The 18,694-nt window shown below is 48.2% G+C and overlaps 1 protein-coding gene across 3 annotated transcripts in view; it reads left to right on the top strand.

Moving 5' to 3' along the window:
* The window catches only part of raver1 (ribonucleoprotein, PTB-binding 1), a 53,716-nt gene that overhangs the window by 24,372 nt on the left and 10,650 nt on the right, over positions 1-18,694 (top strand). For 2 of the 3 annotated variants that reach the window (XM_022667181.2, XM_022667180.2), the window contains exons 6-7: positions 15,328-15,422; positions 18,221-18,344. In XM_022667181.2, coding sequence (XP_022522902.2) covers positions 15,328-15,422; positions 18,221-18,344 — 219 coding nt within the window. Of the gene's footprint in view, positions 1-15,327; positions 15,423-15,522; positions 15,595-18,220; positions 18,345-18,694 lie in introns of all 3 variants that reach the window. The other variant, XM_022667182.2, reaches the window with a different exon arrangement.

The raw sequence follows: 18,694 nt of genomic DNA, 5'->3' as shown, positions 1-18,694 counted from the left end.
TAGCAACCACCCCGGATACCATAGCAACACCTTAGCAACCGCCTAGCAACACCCTAGCAACCACCTAGCAACACCTTAGCAACCACCCCGGATACCATAGCAACACCTTAGCAACCGCCTAGCAACACCCTAGCAACCACCTAGCAACACCTTAGCAACCACCCCGGATACCATAGCAACACCTTAGCAACCACCTAGCAACACCTTAGCAACCACCCCGGATACCATAGCAACACCTTAGCAACCGCCTAGCAACCATCTAGCAACACCTTAGCAACCACCCCGGATACCATTGCAACACCTTAGCAACCACCTAGCAACACCTTAGCAACCACCTAGCAACCACTTAGCAACACCTTAGCAACCACCCTGGATACGATAGCAACACCTTAGCAACCACTTAGCAACACCTTAGCAACACCATAGCAGATACCAGCCAGCTCTGCAATCACACTCGCAGTTTCTGTAGGAACTGCAATCTAGTTATTATTATTATTATTATTCCACCTGTTTTTTGTCCGGTTAACTAGTGCCGCAGTTTTCGAAATATCGACTTCGTTCAAAAGAGAAAACGTGCGTCCTTATCGGGAATGGTGGGCTTGTATACAGCTTTCCGATCGGACTTACGTTTTTCGTAAAAACTTCGTAAGTACGCGTTTTTTTGCCCATTGAAAATGAATGGGCAGAACTTTGCACGCCCGTGGACGTCGCAATTTTTGAAATACTAAGATGAAACCAATTGAGGACCTGTAGAACTTATTGAGCTCTTTCCGAAAATATGCGTTACGAAAAGTTACGACGTACGGATTTCGTACGAATGTCGTACGAAGTGGCCCCATTGGAATGAATGGGGCCAATCGGAGGACGGCAGCTAGATCGAAGGACAGGTAGCTAGAACTCCAGTACTGTGTGTAATGGAGCAGCTATGGGATAAATCAGCGTTAGGTCAAAAGTTTGGACACCCCGGCCCCCCAGTACTGTGTGTAATGGAGCCATGGGTCAAAAGTTTGGACACCCCGGCCCCCCAGTACTGTGTGTACTGGAGCCACGGGTCAAAAGTTTGGACACCCCCGAACGGCCAGAGCAACCTAGCGTGCATAGCTGATTGATGTATTTGCACGTTGCGTAGCAACGTGCAAACACCATTTAATCTAATTTATGCATATAAATCACCTAGCAACCACCTAGAAACACCATAGCAACCACCACAGATACCATAGCAACACCTTAGCAACCGCCTAACAACACCTTAGCAACCACCTAGCAACCACCTAGCAACACCTTAGCAACCTCCCCGGATACCATAGCAACACCTTAGCAACCGCCTAGCAACACCTTAGCAACCGCATAGCAACCACTTAGCAACACCTTAGCAACCACCCCGGATACCATAGCAACACCTTAGCAACCGCCTAGCAACCACCTAGCAACACCTTAGCAACCACCCCGGATACCATAGCAACACCTTAGCAACCGCCTAGCAACACCTTAGCAACCACCTAGCAACACCTTAGCAACCACCCCGGATACCATAGCAACACCTTAGCAACCGCCTAGCAACACCCTAGCAACCACCTAGCAACCACCTAGCAACACCTTAGCAACCACCCCGGATACCATAGCAACACCTTAGCAACCGCCTAGCAACACCTTAGCAACCACCTAGCAACCACCTAGCAACACCTTAGCAACCACCCTGGATACCATAGCAACACCTTAGCAACCACCTAGCAACACCCTAGCAACCACCTAGCAACCACCTAGCAACACCTTAGCAACCACCCCGGATACCATAGCAACACCTTAGCAACCGCCTAGCAACACCCTAGCAACCACCTAGCAACCACCTAGCAACACCTTAGCAACCACCCCGGATACCATAGCAACACCTTAGCAACCGCCTAGCAACACTCTAGCAACCACCTAGCAACCACCTAGCAACACCTTAGCAACCACCCCGGATACCATAGCAACACCTTAGCAACCGCCTAGCAACACCTTAGCAACCACCTAGCAACCACTTAGCAACACCTTAGCAACCACCCCGGATACCATAGCAACACCTTAGCAACCGCCTAGCAACACCCTAGCAACCACCTAGCGACACCTTAGCAACCACCCCGGATACCATAGCAACACCTTAGCAACCGCCTAGCAACACCCTAGCAACCACCTAGCAACACCTTAGCAACCACCCCGGATACCATAGCAACACCTTAGCAACCACCTAGCAACACCTTAGCAACCACCCCGGATACCATAGCAACACCTTAGCAACCGCCTAGCAACACCCTAGCAACCACCTAGCAACACCTTAGCAACCACCCCGGATACCATAGCAACACCTTAGCAACCACCTAGCAACACCTTAGCAACCACCCCGGATACCATAGCAACACCTTAGCAACCGCCTAGCAACCATCTAGCAACACCTTAGCAACCACCCCGGATACCATTGCAACACCTTAGCAACCACCTAGCAACACCTTAGCAACCACCTAGCAACCACTTAGCAACACCTTAGCAACCACCCTGGATACGATAGCAACACCTTAGCAACCACTTAGCAACACCTTAGCAACACCATAGCAGATACCAGCCAGCTCTGCAATCACACTCGCAGTTTCTGTAGGAACTGCAATCTAGTTATTATTATTATTATTATTATTATTATTATTATTATTCCACCTGTTTTTTGTCCGGTTAACTAGTGCCGCAGTTTTCGAAATATCGACTTCGTTCAAAAGAGAAAACGTGCGTCCATATCGGGAATGGTGGGCTTGTATACAGCTTTCCGATCGGACTTACGTTTTTCGTAAAAACTTCGTAAGTACGCGTTTTTTTGACCATTGAAAATGAATTGGCAGAACTTTGCACGCCCGTGGACGTCGCAATTTTTGAAATACGAAGATGAAACCAATTGAGGACCTGTAGAACTTATTGAGCTCTTTCCGAAAATATGCGTTACGAAACGTTACGACGTACGAATTTCGTACGAATGTCGTACGAAGTGGCCCCATTGGAATGAATGGGGCCAATCGGAGGACGGCAGCTAGATCGAAGGACAGGTAGCTAGAACTCCAGTACTGTGAGTGTATGGAGCAGCTATGGGATAAAACAGCATTAGGTCAAAAGTTTGGACACCCCGGCCCCCCAGTACTGTGTGTAATGGAGCCACGGGTCAAAAGTTTGGACACCCCGGCCCCCCAGTACTGTGTGTAATGGAGCCACGGGTCAAAAGTTTGGACACCCCCGAACGGCCAGAGCAACCTAGCGTGCATAGCTGATTGATGTATTTGCACGTTGCGTAGCAACGTGCAAACACCATTTAATCTAATTTATGCATATAAATCACCTAGCAACCACCTAGAAACACCATAGCAACCACCCCGGATACCATAGCAACACCTTAGCAACCGCCTAGCAACACCCTAGCAACCACCTAGCAACCACCTAGCAACACCTTAGCAACCATCCCGGATACCATAGCAACACCTTAGCAACCGCCTAGCAACACCCTAGCAACCACCTAGCAACACCTTAGCAACCACCCCGGATACCATAGCAACACCTTAGCAACCGCCTGGCAACACCTTAGCAACCACCTAGCAACAACCTAGCAACACCTTAGCAACCACCCCGGATACCATAGCAACACCTTAGCAACCGCCTAGCAACACCTTAGCAACCACCTACCAACCACTTAGCAACACCTTAGCAACCACCCCGGATACCATAGCAACACCTTAGCAACCGCCTAGCAACACCCTAGCAACCACCTAGCAACCACCTAGCAACACCTTAGCAACCACCCCGGATACCATAGCAACACCTTAGCAACCGCCTAGCAACACCCTAGCAACCACCTAGCAACCACCTAGCAACACCTTAGCAACCACCCCAAATACCATAGCAACACCTTAGCAACCGCCTAGCAACACCTTAGCAACCGCCTAGCAACACCTTAGCAACCACCTAGCAACCACCTAGCAACACCTTAGCAACCACCCCGGATACCATAGCAACACCTTAGCAACCGCCTAGCAACACCCTAGCAACCACCTAGCAACCACCTAGCAACACCTTAGCAACCACCCCGGATACCATAGCAACACCTTAGCAACCGCCTAGCAACACCTTAGCAACCACCTAGCAACCACCTAGCAACACCTTAGCAACCACCCCGGATACCATAGCAACACCTTAGCAACCGCCTAGCAACACCTTAGCAACCACCTAGCAACCACCTAGCAACACCTTAGCAACCACCCCGGATACCATAGCAACACCTTAGCAACCGCCTAGCAACACCTTAGCAACCACCTAGCAACACCTTAGCAACCACCCCGGATACCATAGCAACACCTTAGCAACCGCCTAGCAACACCCTAGCAACCACCTAGCAACCACCTAGCAACACCTTAGCAACCACCCCGGATACCATAGCAACACCTTAGCAACCGCCTAGCAACACCTTAGCAACCACCTAGCAACCACCTAGCAACACCTTAGCAACCACCCCGGATACCATAGCAACACCTTAGCAACCGCCTAGCAACACCTTAGCAACCACCTAGCAACCACCTAGCAACACCTTAGCAACCACCCCGGATACATAGCAACACCTTAGCAACCGCCTAGCAACACGCTAGCAACCACCTAGCAACCACCTAGCAACACCTTAGCAACCACCCCGGATACCATAGCAACACCTTAGCAACCGCCTAGCAACACCCTAGCAACCACCTAGCAACCACCTAGCAACACCTTAGCAACCACCCCGGATACCATAGCAACACCTTAGCAACCGCCTAGCAACACCCTAGCAACCACCTAGCAACCACCTAGCAACACCTTAGCAACCACCCCGGATACCATAGCAACACCTTAGCAACCGCCTAGCAACACCCTAGCAACCACCTAGCAACACCTTAGCAACCACCCCGGATACCATAGCAACACCTTAGCAACCGCCTAGCAACACCCTAGCAACCACCTAGCAACCACCTAGCAACACCTTAGCAACCACCCTGGATACCATAGCAACACCTTAGCAACCGCCTAGCAACACCCTAGCAACCACCTAGCAACCACCTAGCAACACCTTAGCAACCACCCCGGATACCATAGCAACACCTTAGCAACCGCCTAGCAACACCCTAGCAACCACCTAGCAACACCTTAGCAACCACCCCGGATACCATAGCAACACCTTAGCAACCGCCTAGCAACACCCTAGCAACCACCTAGCAACCACCTAGCAACACCTTAGCAACCACCCTGGATACCATAGCAACACCTTAGCAACTGCCTAGCAACACCTTAGCAACCACCTAGCAACCACTTAGCAACACCTTAGCAACCACCCCGGATACCATAGCAACACCTTAGCAACCGCCTAGCAACCACCTAGCAACCACCTAGCAACACCTTAGCAACCACCCCGGATACCATAGCAACACCTTAGCAACCGCCTAGCAACGCCCTAGCAACGCCCTAGCAACCACCTAGCAACACCTTAGCAACCACCCCGGATACCATAGCAACACCTTAGCAACCGCCTAGCAACACCTTAGCAACCACCTAGCAACCACCTAGCAACACCTTAGCAACCACCCCGGATACCATAGCAACACCTTAGCAACCGCCTAGCAACCACCTAGCAACCACCTAGCAACACCTTAGCAACCACCCCGGATACCATAGCAACACCTTAGCAACCGCCTAGCAATACCTTAGCAACCACCTAGCAACCACCTAGCAACATCTTAGCAACCACCCCGGATACCATAGCAACACCTTAGCAACCACCTAGCAACACCTTAGCAACCACCTAGCAACACCTTAGCAGATACCAGCCAGCACTGCAATCACACTCGCAGTTTCTGCAGGAACTGCAATCTAGTTATTATTATTATTATTATTATTATTATTATTATTCCACCTGTTTTTTGTCCGGTTAACTAGTGCCGCAGTTTTCGAAATATCGACTTCGTTCAAAAGAGAAAACGTGCGTCCATATCGGGAATGGTGGGCTTGTATACAGCTTTCCGATCGGACTTACGTTTTTCGTAAAAACTTCGTAAGTACGCGTTTTTTTGCCCATTGAAAATGAATGGGCAGAACTTTGCACGTCCGTGGACGTCGCAATTTTTGAAATACGAAGATGAAACCAATTGAGGACCTGTAGAACTTATTGAGCTCTTTCCGAAAATATGCGTTACGAAAAGTTACGACGTACGGATTTCGTACGAATGTCGTACGAAGTGGCCCCATTGGAATGAATGGGGCCAATCGGAGGACGGCAGCTAGATCGAAGGACAGGTAGCTAGAACTCCAGTACTGTGAGTGTATGGAGCAGCTATGGGATAAATCAGCGTTAGGTCAAAAGTTTGGACACCCCGGCCCCCCCCAGTACTGTGTGTAATGGAGCCACGGGTCAAAAGTTTGGACACCCCGGCCCCCCCCAGTACTGTGTGTAATGGAGCCATGGGTCAAAAGTTTGGACACCCCGGCCCCCCAGTACTGTGTGTAATGGAGCCACGGGTCAAAAGTTTGGACACCCCCGAACGGCCAGAGCAACCTAGCGTGCATAGCTGATTGATGTATTTGCACGTTGCGTAGCAACGTGCAAACACCATTTAATCTAATTTATGCATGTAAATCACCTAGCAACCACCTAGAAACACCATAGCAACCACCACAGATACCATAGCAACACCTTAGCAACCGCCTAGCAACACCTTAGCAACCACCTACCAACCACTTAGCAACACCTTAGCAACCACCCCGGATACCATAGCAACCGCCTAGCAACACCCTAGCAACCACCTAGCAACACCTTAGCAACCACCCCGGATACCATAGCAACACCTTAGCAACCGCCTAGCAACACCCTAGCAACCACCTAGCAACCACCTGGCAACACCTTAGCAACCACCCCGGATACCATAGCAACACCTTAGCAACCGCCTAGCAACACCCTAGCAACCACCTAGCAACCACCTAGCAACACCTTAGCAACCACCCCGGATACCATAGCAACACCTTAGCAACCGCCTAGCAACCACCTAGCAACACCTTAGCAACCACCCCGGATACCATAGCAACACCTTAGCAACCGCCTAGCAACGCCTTAGCAACCACCTAGCAACCACCTAGCAACACCTTAGCAACCACCTAGCAACCACCTAGCAACACCTTAGCAACCACCCCGGATACCATAGCAACACCTTAGCAACCGCCTAGCAACACCCTAGCAACCACCTAGCAACACCTTAGCAACCACCCAAGATACAATAGCAACACCTTAGCAGCCGCCTAGCAACACCCTAGCAACCACCTAGCAACACCTTAGCAACCACCCCGGATACCATAGCAACACCTTAGCAACCGCCTAGCAACGCCTTAGCAACCACCTAGCAACCACCTAGCAACACCTTAGCAACCACCTAGCAACCACCTAGCAACACCTTAGCAACCACCCCGGATACCATAGCAACACCTTAGCAACCGCCTAGCAACACCCTAGCAACCACCTAGCAACACCTTAGCAACCACCCAAGATACAATAGCAACACCTTAGCAGCCGCCTAGCAACACCCTAGCAACCACCTAGCAACACCTTAGCAACCACCCCGGATACCATAGCAACACCTTAGCAACCGCCTAGCAACACCTTAGCAACCACCTAGCAACCACCTAGCAACACCTTAGCAACCACCCCAAATACCATAGCAACACCTTAGCAACCGCCTAGCAACACCTTAGCAACCGCCTAGCAACACCTTAGCAACCACCCCGGATACCATAGCAACACCTTAGCAACCGCCTAGCAACACCCTAGCAACCACCTAGCAACCACCTAGCAACACCTTAGCAACCACCCCGGATACCATAGCAACACCTTAGCAACCGCCTAGCAACACCCTAGCAACCACCTAGCAACCACCTAGCAACACCTTAGCAACCACCCCAGATACCATAGCAACACCTTAGCAACCGCCTAGCAACACCTTAGCAACCACCTAGCAACACCTTAGCAACCACCCCGGATACCATAGCAACACCTTAGCAACCACCCCGGATACCATAGCAACACCTTAGCAACCGCCTAGCAACACCCTAGCAACCACCTAGCAACACCTTAGCAACCACCCCGGATACCATAGCAACACCTTAGCAACCGCCTAGCAACACCTTAGCAACCACCTACCAACCACTTAGCAACACCTTAGCAACCACCCCGGATACCATAGCAACACCTTAGCAACCGCCTAGCAACACCCTAGCAACCACCTAGCAACCACCTAGCAACACCTTAGCAACCACCCCGGATACCATAGCAACACCTTAGCAACCACCTAGCAACCGCCTAGCAACACCCTAGCAACCACCTAGCAACCACCTAGCAACACCTTAGCAACCACCCCGGATACCATAGCAACACCTTAGTAACCGCCTAGCAACACCCTAGCAACCACCTAGCAACCACCTAGCAACACCTTAGCAACCACCCCGGATACCATAGCAACACCTTAGCAACCGCCTAGCAACACCCTAGCAACCACCTAGCAACCACCTAGCAACACCTTAGCAACCACCCCAGATACCATAGCAACACCTTAGCAACCGCCTAGCAACACCTTAGCAACCACCTAGCAACACCTTAGCAACCACCCCGGATACCATAGCAACACCTTAGCAACCACCCCGGATACCATAGCAACACCTTAGCAACCGCCTAGCAACACCCTAGCAACCACCTAGCAACACCTTAGCAACCACCCCGGATACCATAGCAACACCTTAGCAACCGTCTAGCAACACCCTAGCAACCACCTAGCAACACCTTAGCAACCACCCCGGATACCATAGCAACACCTTAGCAACCGCCTAGCAACACCCTAGCAACCACCTAGCAACACCTTAGCAACCATCCTGGATACCATAGCAACACCTTAGCAACCGCCTAGCAATACCTTAGCAACCACCTAGCAACATCTTAGCAACCACCCCGGATACCACAGCAACACCTTAGCAACCACCTAGCAACACCTTAGCAACCACCTAGCAACACCTTAGCAGATACCAGCCAGCACTGCAATCACACTCGCAGTTTCTGCAGGAACTGCAATCTAGTTATTATTATTATTATTATTATTATTATTATTATTATTATTATTCCACCTGTTTTTTGTCCGGTTAACTAGTGCCGCAGTTTTCGAAATATCGACTTCGTTCAAAAGAGAAAACGTGCGTCCATATCGGGAATGGTGGGCTTGTATACAGCTTTCCGATCGGACTTACGTTTTTCGTAAAAACTTCGTAAGTACGCGTTTTTTTGACCATTGAAAATGAATGGGCAGAACTTTGCACGCCCGTGGACGTCGCAATTTTTGAAATACGAAGATGAAACCAATTGAGGACCTGTAGAACTTATTGAGCTCTTTCCGAAAATATGCGTTACGAAAAGTTACGTCGTACGGATTTCGTACGATTGTCGTACGAAGTGGCCCCATTGGCATGAATGGGGCCAATCGGAGGACGGCAGCTAGATCGAAGGACAGGTAGCTAGAACTCCAGTACTCTGTGTAATGGAGCAGCTATGGGATAAAACAGCATTAGGTCAAAAGTTTGGACACCCCGGCCCCCCAGTACTGTGTGTAATGGAGCCACGGGTCAAAAGTTTGGACACCCCGGCCCCCCAGTACTGTGTGTAATGGAGCCACGGGTCAAAAGTTTGGACACCCCCGAACGGCCAGAGCAACCTAGCGTGCATAGCTGATTGATGTATTTGCACGTTGCGTAGCAACGTGCAAACACCATTTAATCAAATTTATGCATATACATCACCTAGCAACCACTTAGAAACACCATAGCAACCACCCTGGATACCATAGCAACACCTTAGCAACCACCTAGCAACTGCTTAGTAGTGACCTACCAACCACTTAGCAACACCAAAGCAACCACCCTGGATACCATAGCAACACCTTAGCAACTGCCTAGCAACACCATAGCAACCACCTAGCAACCATCTAGCAACACCTTAGCAACCACCCCGGATACCATAGCAACACCTTAGCAACCGCCTAGCAACACCCTAGCAACCACCTAGCAACCACCTAGCAACACCTTAGCAACCACCCCGGATACCATAGCAACACCTTAGCAACCGCCTAGCAACACCCTAGCAACCACCTAGCAACACCTTAGCAACCACCCCGGATACCATAGCAACACCTTAGCAACCGCCTAGCAACACCCTAGCAACCACCTAGCAACCACCTAACAACACCTTAGCAACCACCCCGGATACCATAGCAACACCTTAGCAACCGCCTAGCAACACCCTAGCAACCACCTAGCAACACCTTAGCAACCACCCCGGATACCATAGCAACACCTTAGCAACCGCCTAGAAACACCTTTGCAACCACCTAGCAACCACCTAGCAACACCTTAGCAACCACCCCGGATACCATAGCAACACCTTAGCAACCGCCTAGCAACACCCTAGCAACCACCTAGCAACCACCTAGCAACACCTTAGCAACCACCCCGGATACCATAGCAACACCTTAGCAACCGCCTAGAAACACCCTAGCAACCACCTAGCAACACCTTAGCAACCACCCCGGATACCATAGCAACACCTTAGCAACCGCCTAGCAACACCCTAGCAACCACCTAGCAACCACCTAGGAACACCTTAGCAACCACCCCGGATACCATAGCAACACCTTAGCAACCGCCTAGCAACACCTTAGCAACCACCTAGCAACCACCTAGCAACACCTTAGCAACCACCCCGGATACCATAGCAACACCTTAGCAACCGCCTAGCAACACCTTAGCAACCACCTAGCAACACCTTAGCAACCACCCCGGATACCATAGCAACATCTTAGCAACCGCCTAGCAACACCCTAGCAACCACCTAGCAACCACCTAGCAACACCTTAGCAACCACCCCAGATACCATATCAACACTTTAGCAACCGCCTAGCAACACCCTAGCAACCACCTAGCAACACCTTAGCAACCACCCCGGATACCATAGCAACACCTTAGCAACCGCCTAGCAACACCTTAGCAACCACCTAGCAACACCTTAGCAACCACCCCGGATACCATAGCAACACCTTATCAACCGCCTAGCAACACCTTAGCAACCACCTAGCAACACCTTAGCAACCACCCCGGATACCATAGCAACACCTTAGCAACCGCCTAGCAACACCTTAGCAACCACCTAGCAACCACTTAGCAACACCTTAGCAACCACCCCGGATACCATAGCAACACCTTAGCAACCGCCGAGCAACACCCTAGCAACCACCTAGCAACACCTTAGCAACCACCCCGGATACCATAGCAACACCTTAGCAACCGCCTAGCAACACCCTAGCAACCACCTAGCAACACCTTAGCAACCACCCTGGATACCATAGCAACACCTTAGCAACCGCCTAGCAACACCTTAGCAACCACCTAGCAACCACTTAGCAACACCTTAGCAACCACCCCGGATACCATAGCAACACCTTAGCAACCACCTAGCAACCACCTAGCAACACCTTAGCAACCACCCCGGATACCATAGCAACACCTTAGCAACCGCCTAGCAACCACCTAGCAACCACCTAGCAACACCTTAGCAACCACCCCGGATACCATAGCAACACCTTAGCAACCGCCTAGCAATACCTTAGCAACCACCTAGCAACCACCTAGCAACATCTTAGCAACCACCCCGGATACCATAGCAACACCTTAGCAACCACCTAGCAACACCTTAGCAACCACCTAGCAACACCTTAGCAGATACCAGCCAGCACTGCAATCACACTCGCAGTTTCTGCAGGAACTGCAATCTAGTTATTATTATTATTCCACCTGTTTTTTGTCCGGTTAACTAGTGCCGCAGTTTTCGAAATATCGACTTCGTTCAAAAGAGAAAACGTGCGTCCATATCGGGAATGGTGGGCTTGTATACAGCTTTCCGATCGGACTTACGTTTTTCGTAAAAACTTCGTAAGTACGCGTTTTTTTGCCCATAGAAAATGAATGGGCAGAACTTTGCACGTCCGTGGACGTCGCAATTTTTGAAATACTAAGATGAAACCAATTGAGGACCTGTAGAACTTATTGAGCTCTTTCCGAAAATATGCGTTACGAAAAGTTACGACGTACGGATTTCGTACGATTGTCGTACGAAGTGGCCCCATTGGAATGAATGGGGTCAATCGGAGGACGGCAGCTAGATCGAAGGACAGGTAGCTAGAACTCCAGTACTGTGAGTGTATGGAGCAGCTATGGGATAAAACAGCATTAGGTCAAAAGTTTGGACACCCCGGCCCCCCAGTACTGTGTGTAATGGAGCCACGGGTCAAAAGTTTGGACACCCCGGCCCCCCAGTACTGTGTGTAATGGAGCCACGGGTCAAAAGTTTGGACACCCCCGAACGGCCAGAGCAACCTAGCGTGCATAGCTGATTGATGTATTTGCACGTTGCGTAGCAACGTGCAAACACCATTTAATCAAATTTATGCATATACATCACCTAGCAACCACCTAGAAACACCATAGCAACCACCCTGGATACCATAGCAACACCTTAGCAACCGCCTAGCAACACCATAGCAACCACCTAGCAACCATCTAGCAACACCTTAGCAACCACCCCAGATACCATAGCAACACCTTAGCAACCACCTAGCAACCACCTAGCAACACCTTAGCAACCACCCCGGATACCATAGCAACACCTTAGCAACCGCCTAGCAACACCCTAGCAACCACCTAGCAACCACCTAGCAACACCTTAGCAACCACCCCGGATACCATAGCAACACCTTAGCAACCGCCTAGCAACACCCTAGCAACCACCTAGCAACACCTTAGCAACCACCCCGGATACCATAGCAACACCTTAGCAACCGCCTAGCAACACCCTAGCAACCACCTAGCAACCACCTAGCAACACCTTAGCAACCACCCCGGATACCATAGCAACACCTTAGCAACCGCCTAGCAACACCCTAGCAACCACCTAGCAACCACCTAGCAACACCTTAGCAACCACCCCGGATACCATAGCAACACCTTAGCAACCGCCTAGCAACACCTTAGCAACCACCTAGCAACACCTTAGCAACCACCCCGGATACCATAGCAACACCTTAGCAACCGCCTAGCAACACCCTAGAAACCACCTAGCAACCACCTAGCAACACCCTAGCAACCACCGTGGATACCATAGCAACACCTTAGCAACCGCCTAGCAACACCTTAGCAACCACCTAGCAACCACCTAGCAACACCTTAGCAACCACCCCGGATACCATAGCAACACCTTAGCAACCGCCTAGCAACACCCTAGCAACCACCTAGCAACCACCTAGCAACACCTTAGCAACCACCCTGGATACCATAGCAACACCTTAGCAACCGCCTAGCAACACCCTAGCAACCACCTAGCAACACCTTAGCAACCACCCCGGATACCATAGCAACACCTTAGCAACCGCCTAGCAACACCTTAGCAACCACCTAGCAACACCTTAGCAACCTCCCCGGATACCATAGCAACACCTTAGCAACCGCCTAGCAACACCCTAGCAACCACCTAGCAACCACCTAGCAACACCTTAGCAACCACCCCGGATACCATAGCAACACCTTAGCAACTGCCTAGCAACCACCTAGCAACACCTTAGCAACCACCCCGGGTACCATAGCAACACCTTATCAACCGCCTAGCAACACCTTAGCAACCACCTAGCAACACCTTAGCAACCACCCCGGATACCATAGCAACACCTTAGCAACCGCCTAGCAACACCCTGGCAACCACCTAGCAACCACCTAGCAACACCTTAGCAACCACCGCGGATACCATAGCAACACCTTAGCAACCGCCTAGCAACACCTTAGCAACCACCTAGCAACCACCTAGCAACACCTTAGCAACCACCCCGGATACCATAGCAACACCTTAGCAACCGCCTAGCAACACCTTAGCAACCACCTAGCAACCACCTAGCAACACCTTAGCAACCACCCCGGATACCATAGCAACACCTTAGCAACCACCCCGGATACCATAGCAACACCTTAGCAACCGCCTAGCAACACCTTAGCAACCACATAGCAACCACCTAGCAACACCTTAGCAACCACCCCGGATACCATAGCAACACCTTAGCAACCACCCCGGATACCATAGCAACACCTTAGCAACCGCCTAGCAACACCCTAGCAACCACCTAGCAACCACCTAGCAACACCTTAGCAACCACCCCGGATACCATAGCAACACCTTAGCAACCGCCTAGCAACACCTTAGCAACCACCTAGCAACCACCTAGCAACACCTTAGCAACCACCCCGGATACCATAGCAACACCTTAGCAACCGCCTAGCAACACTCTAGCAACCACGTAGCAACCACCTAGCAACACCTTAGCAACCACCCCGGATACCATAGCAACACCTTAGCAACTGCCTAGCAACACCTTAGCAACCACCTAGCAACCACTTAGCAACACCTTAGCAACCACCCCGGATACCATAGCAACACCTTAGCAACCGCCTAGCAACACCCTAGCAACCACCTAGCAACCACCTAGCAACACCTTAGCAACCACCCTGGATACCATAGCAACACCTTAGCAACCGCCTAGCAACACTCTAGCAACCACCTAGCAACCACCTAGCAACACCTTAGCAACCACCCCGGATACCATAGCAACACCTTAGCAACCGCCTAGCAACACCCTAGCAACCACCTAGCAACACCTTAGCAACCACCCTGGATACCGTAGCAACACCTTAGCAACCACCTAGCAACCACTTAGCAACAACTTAGCAACCACCCTGGATACCATAGCAACACCTTAGCAACCGCCTAGCAACCACCTAGCAACCACCTAGCAACACCTTAGCAACCACCCCGGATACCATAGCAACACCTTAGCAACCGCCTAGCAACCACCTAGCAACCACCTAGCAACACCTTAGCAACCACCCCGGATACCATAGCAACACCTTAGCAACCGCCTAGCAATACCTTAGCAACCACCTAGCAACATCTTAGCAACCACCCCGGATACCATAGCAACACCTTAGCAACCACCTAGCAACACCTTAGCAACCACCTAGCAACACCTTAGCAGATACCAGCCAGCACTGCAATCACACTCGCAGTTTCTGCAGGAACTGCAATCTAGTTTTACTTAGAGTTCTGTAGAGGTATTTTAAACCAGAGTATCTGTACTTCTACCTACAGAGTAATAAATGGAGATGTTTTTATGTGTGCAGGTCTGCTGGGTGTGGCTCCGACGATGCCGCTCCTGGCTAACCCGGCTCTCTCGGCGGCTCTGGTTCAGATGCTGGTTCAGAATCAGGTTCAGCAGGTACGGACCGGCGTCCTCTTATCTCTTTATTTCCTCCTCCTGTAAACAGTGTTCTCTCTTCAGTATTCTCTCACCTTCACCTCCTGTTCTGCCTCTTCAGCACGCTCTTCTAGGAAACCCTCTGCTCTGGGCTCAGGTTCTGCACAGTAAAGAAAGTCGGCTGCTGCCCTGTGTGAGTGCGGTAGTGTGAGGGTTTGGTGTGAGTGCGGTAGTGTGAGGGTTTGGTGTGAGTGCGGTAGTGTGAGGGTTTGGTGTGAGTGCGGTAGTGTGAGGGTTTGGTGTGAGTGCGGTAGTGTGAGGGTTTGGTGTGAGTGCGGTAGTGTGAGGGTTTGGTGTGAGTGCGGTAGTGTGAGGGTTTGGTGTGAGTGCGGTAGTGTGAGGGTTTGGTGTGAGTGCGGTAGTGTGAGGGTTTGGTGTGAGTGCGGTAGTGTGAGGGTTTGGTGTGAGTGCGGTAGTGTGAGGGTTTGGTGTGGTTTGCTGTGCTGAGTGTCTGATCCTTTCAGTTGTAAGAATGAAAGAGACGTGCTTTAGACTCTACTAAAAGCAAAAGAATAAAAGTAAGTCTTATCGTCTCTTAAAAACATAAAACTGATGCCTAGTCTGTCGGTAGGGATTTATTCTACAGTCTGGGAGCATGATCTGCAAAATCCTGATCACCCTTTTTATAAATTGGGCATTATTAAGTGGATATATCTGATACACAGCTGTGCAGTTTAGTCTAAAAAGCCAAATATTTGGCCTAAGGATTGGCAGTGTAAATCCAGGGTTATGCTGCTTCTGCATCAGCAGCCGGAGTCAGAGAGAGGGAGTACAGTAGGCCATGCTTTTTCTCCTTCAGCAGCCAGAGTCTAGTTTGTATTGTACGAGTTATATTAGTTTGTTATCTTCATTTCAAGGATTACTTGCTCTTAATTTGTATTAATAAATCGTTTTATTTTATTTGTATTATGGTTACATGTTATGTTTGATTAGCTGGATCAAGTATTACATGATAAATGTTATGTTAAGGTAGAGTCTGGAGAACAGAGTCTCATTCACAGGTGTGCAGAATTGGACAGGTTAAATCATTAGTTGCCGTTTCTTCTCTTTTTAAAAAAATACCTACTTAATACTGTATAATCTAGTCACTGAGTGAATATACGTCCTCATGGGGACTGCCGTGCTTTATGGTATGTTGGAGGTTTAAAGAAGGTAAACAATCTGTATAAGTTTTAACTCATCTGTTTTTTTTTTAACTCTTTGGGTGTTTTATTTGGGTTCTGGTAGTTTTTCCGTGTGTGTGTGTGTGTGTGTGGTTCTGCAGAACGCTGAATACCCATTAATACCTATTAAAGTGGTGTTTTTGTTTGTGCTGTGCTGCTGAAGTGTTGCTGTTCTTATTATTTTGCTAAAGTCTATTTAACATATTTTAAATAACCCTGAACTTTCTGAACTCTACGTGGAGGAGCTGTGAGTGCATGCCAGTGTTCAGTACTGATCTGGACTTTACTCAGACTTTATCAGAGTCTGAGTGAGGTCGGGGTTAGCCTATTTGTCTATTTGTGATTAAAAGAGATGGACTGAAATGTCTCAACTGGAAAAAGTTGCCTCAATACAGAATGTTTTGAATAATAATAATAATAATTATTATTATTATTATAAGTTTGTATTATTGCGTAAATTAAATGGTCTGAATGTATTTTATCTTCATTTTTAGGACAATATAAGTATTTTTGATAAATAAATACTGATGTGCTGTGCTACGTTTCATAGAGGTAACACTACAATATGATTTATAAGTAATTAGTCACTGTTTCACACATTATTTAGGTTTTCAAATAATTGAATGCATAATATTTCATATTAATATTCTTAATATGATTTTTTTTGTTAATTTCAAGAAAATGCGACATTCAAACAAATTAGTTTTATTTAATATAGATGTGACTTCATACACAATCTATAAATGTTTCTTTTGCATAAACCAAAGCAATAGTGTATAATATAATTGTATAACAAATGAAAGAAGTAAAGTAGTGGAACAACCAAAAGCTAAATCGCAGCATATTTAGCATATAAACGGCAAACAAGTAATTTAAAGTAAAAACAATAAATAGCAAAACAAAAACTAAAGGTTTCCTTAAAGAATATTATGTTTGTAATATAGTGTACAATACGATCTGGTACACACCCACTGCCAAATTCTCATTGCTTCCCTATTAAAAAGAGTAGTAATTTAATCATTTATTTATGTATTGTTTGATAATTTGAAATCTGAACCATGTGGCTCCTGTAGGGAGAACAAATCTGAATTAGGGATGGGCGATATGGCTCTAAACTAATATCACGATATTTCAGGGTATTTTTGTGATAACGATATACTTGGCGATAAAGGAAAACTGAAATGATTAATTCATTTCAGGAATATAGTATAATAGTATAACAGTATAATCATAATGTGGCAAAATAAATAATATAGCATAAAATAATATAATGCAGCAAATAATATTGCAGAATATTTAGTGCATGCATATAAACTGCAAACTAAAACAATTATACAATAAATACACCTAAAGCTTCACAGTAAATAATAGACTACTTTAAAGACAGAACAGCCCTATTATCACGATATGGATTTTTAATATCATGATATTTCTGTGTCACGATATATTGTATACCATATAATATTGCCCACCCCTAATCTGAATCTGTACGTGTGAAAGAGCGGCTTGTGTTTGTGTGAATCTGATTCTCCTCTGGTTTTGTGATGTTTGTATATTAAAGCTGTGTTTGTGAACAGTGTGTGTTGTGTTCTGCAGGCTGGACTGCTGGGGGAGAATCCACTGACTGCTCTACCATTACAACAACAACAACAGCAGCAGCAGCAGAGCCTGAACGTACTGGGAGATCTACCTCACACCGTGCAGAACCTTCTACAGCAGGGTACAGGATTCACCACTGCACTCTAAACATCTATTAGCAAAAACTACACAAAATACAGCTCTGAAAAAATAACATTTCACTTTAGCAAATTAAAAACCTCTGGAATATAATCAAGAGGAAGATGGATGATCACAAACCATCAAACCACCAAACTGAACTGCTTGAATTTTTACACCAGGAGTAAAGCAGCATAAAGTTATCCAAAAGCAGTGTGTAAGACTGGTGGAGGAGAACATGATGCCAAGATGCATGAAATTAAACTGTGATTAAAAACCAACCAGGATTATTCCACCAAATATTGATTATTTCTGAACTCTTAAAACTTTATGAATATGAACTTGTTTTCTTTG

Source organism: Astyanax mexicanus, chromosome 3 (assembly GCF_023375975.1).
Source record: "Astyanax mexicanus isolate ESR-SI-001 chromosome 3, AstMex3_surface, whole genome shotgun sequence".
In the NCBI taxonomy this organism is placed as follows: Eukaryota; Metazoa; Chordata; class Actinopteri; order Characiformes; family Acestrorhamphidae; genus Astyanax; species Astyanax mexicanus.
Note: the sequence above shows the minus strand (reverse complement) of the source record. Positions and strands in the feature narration are given on the sequence as shown.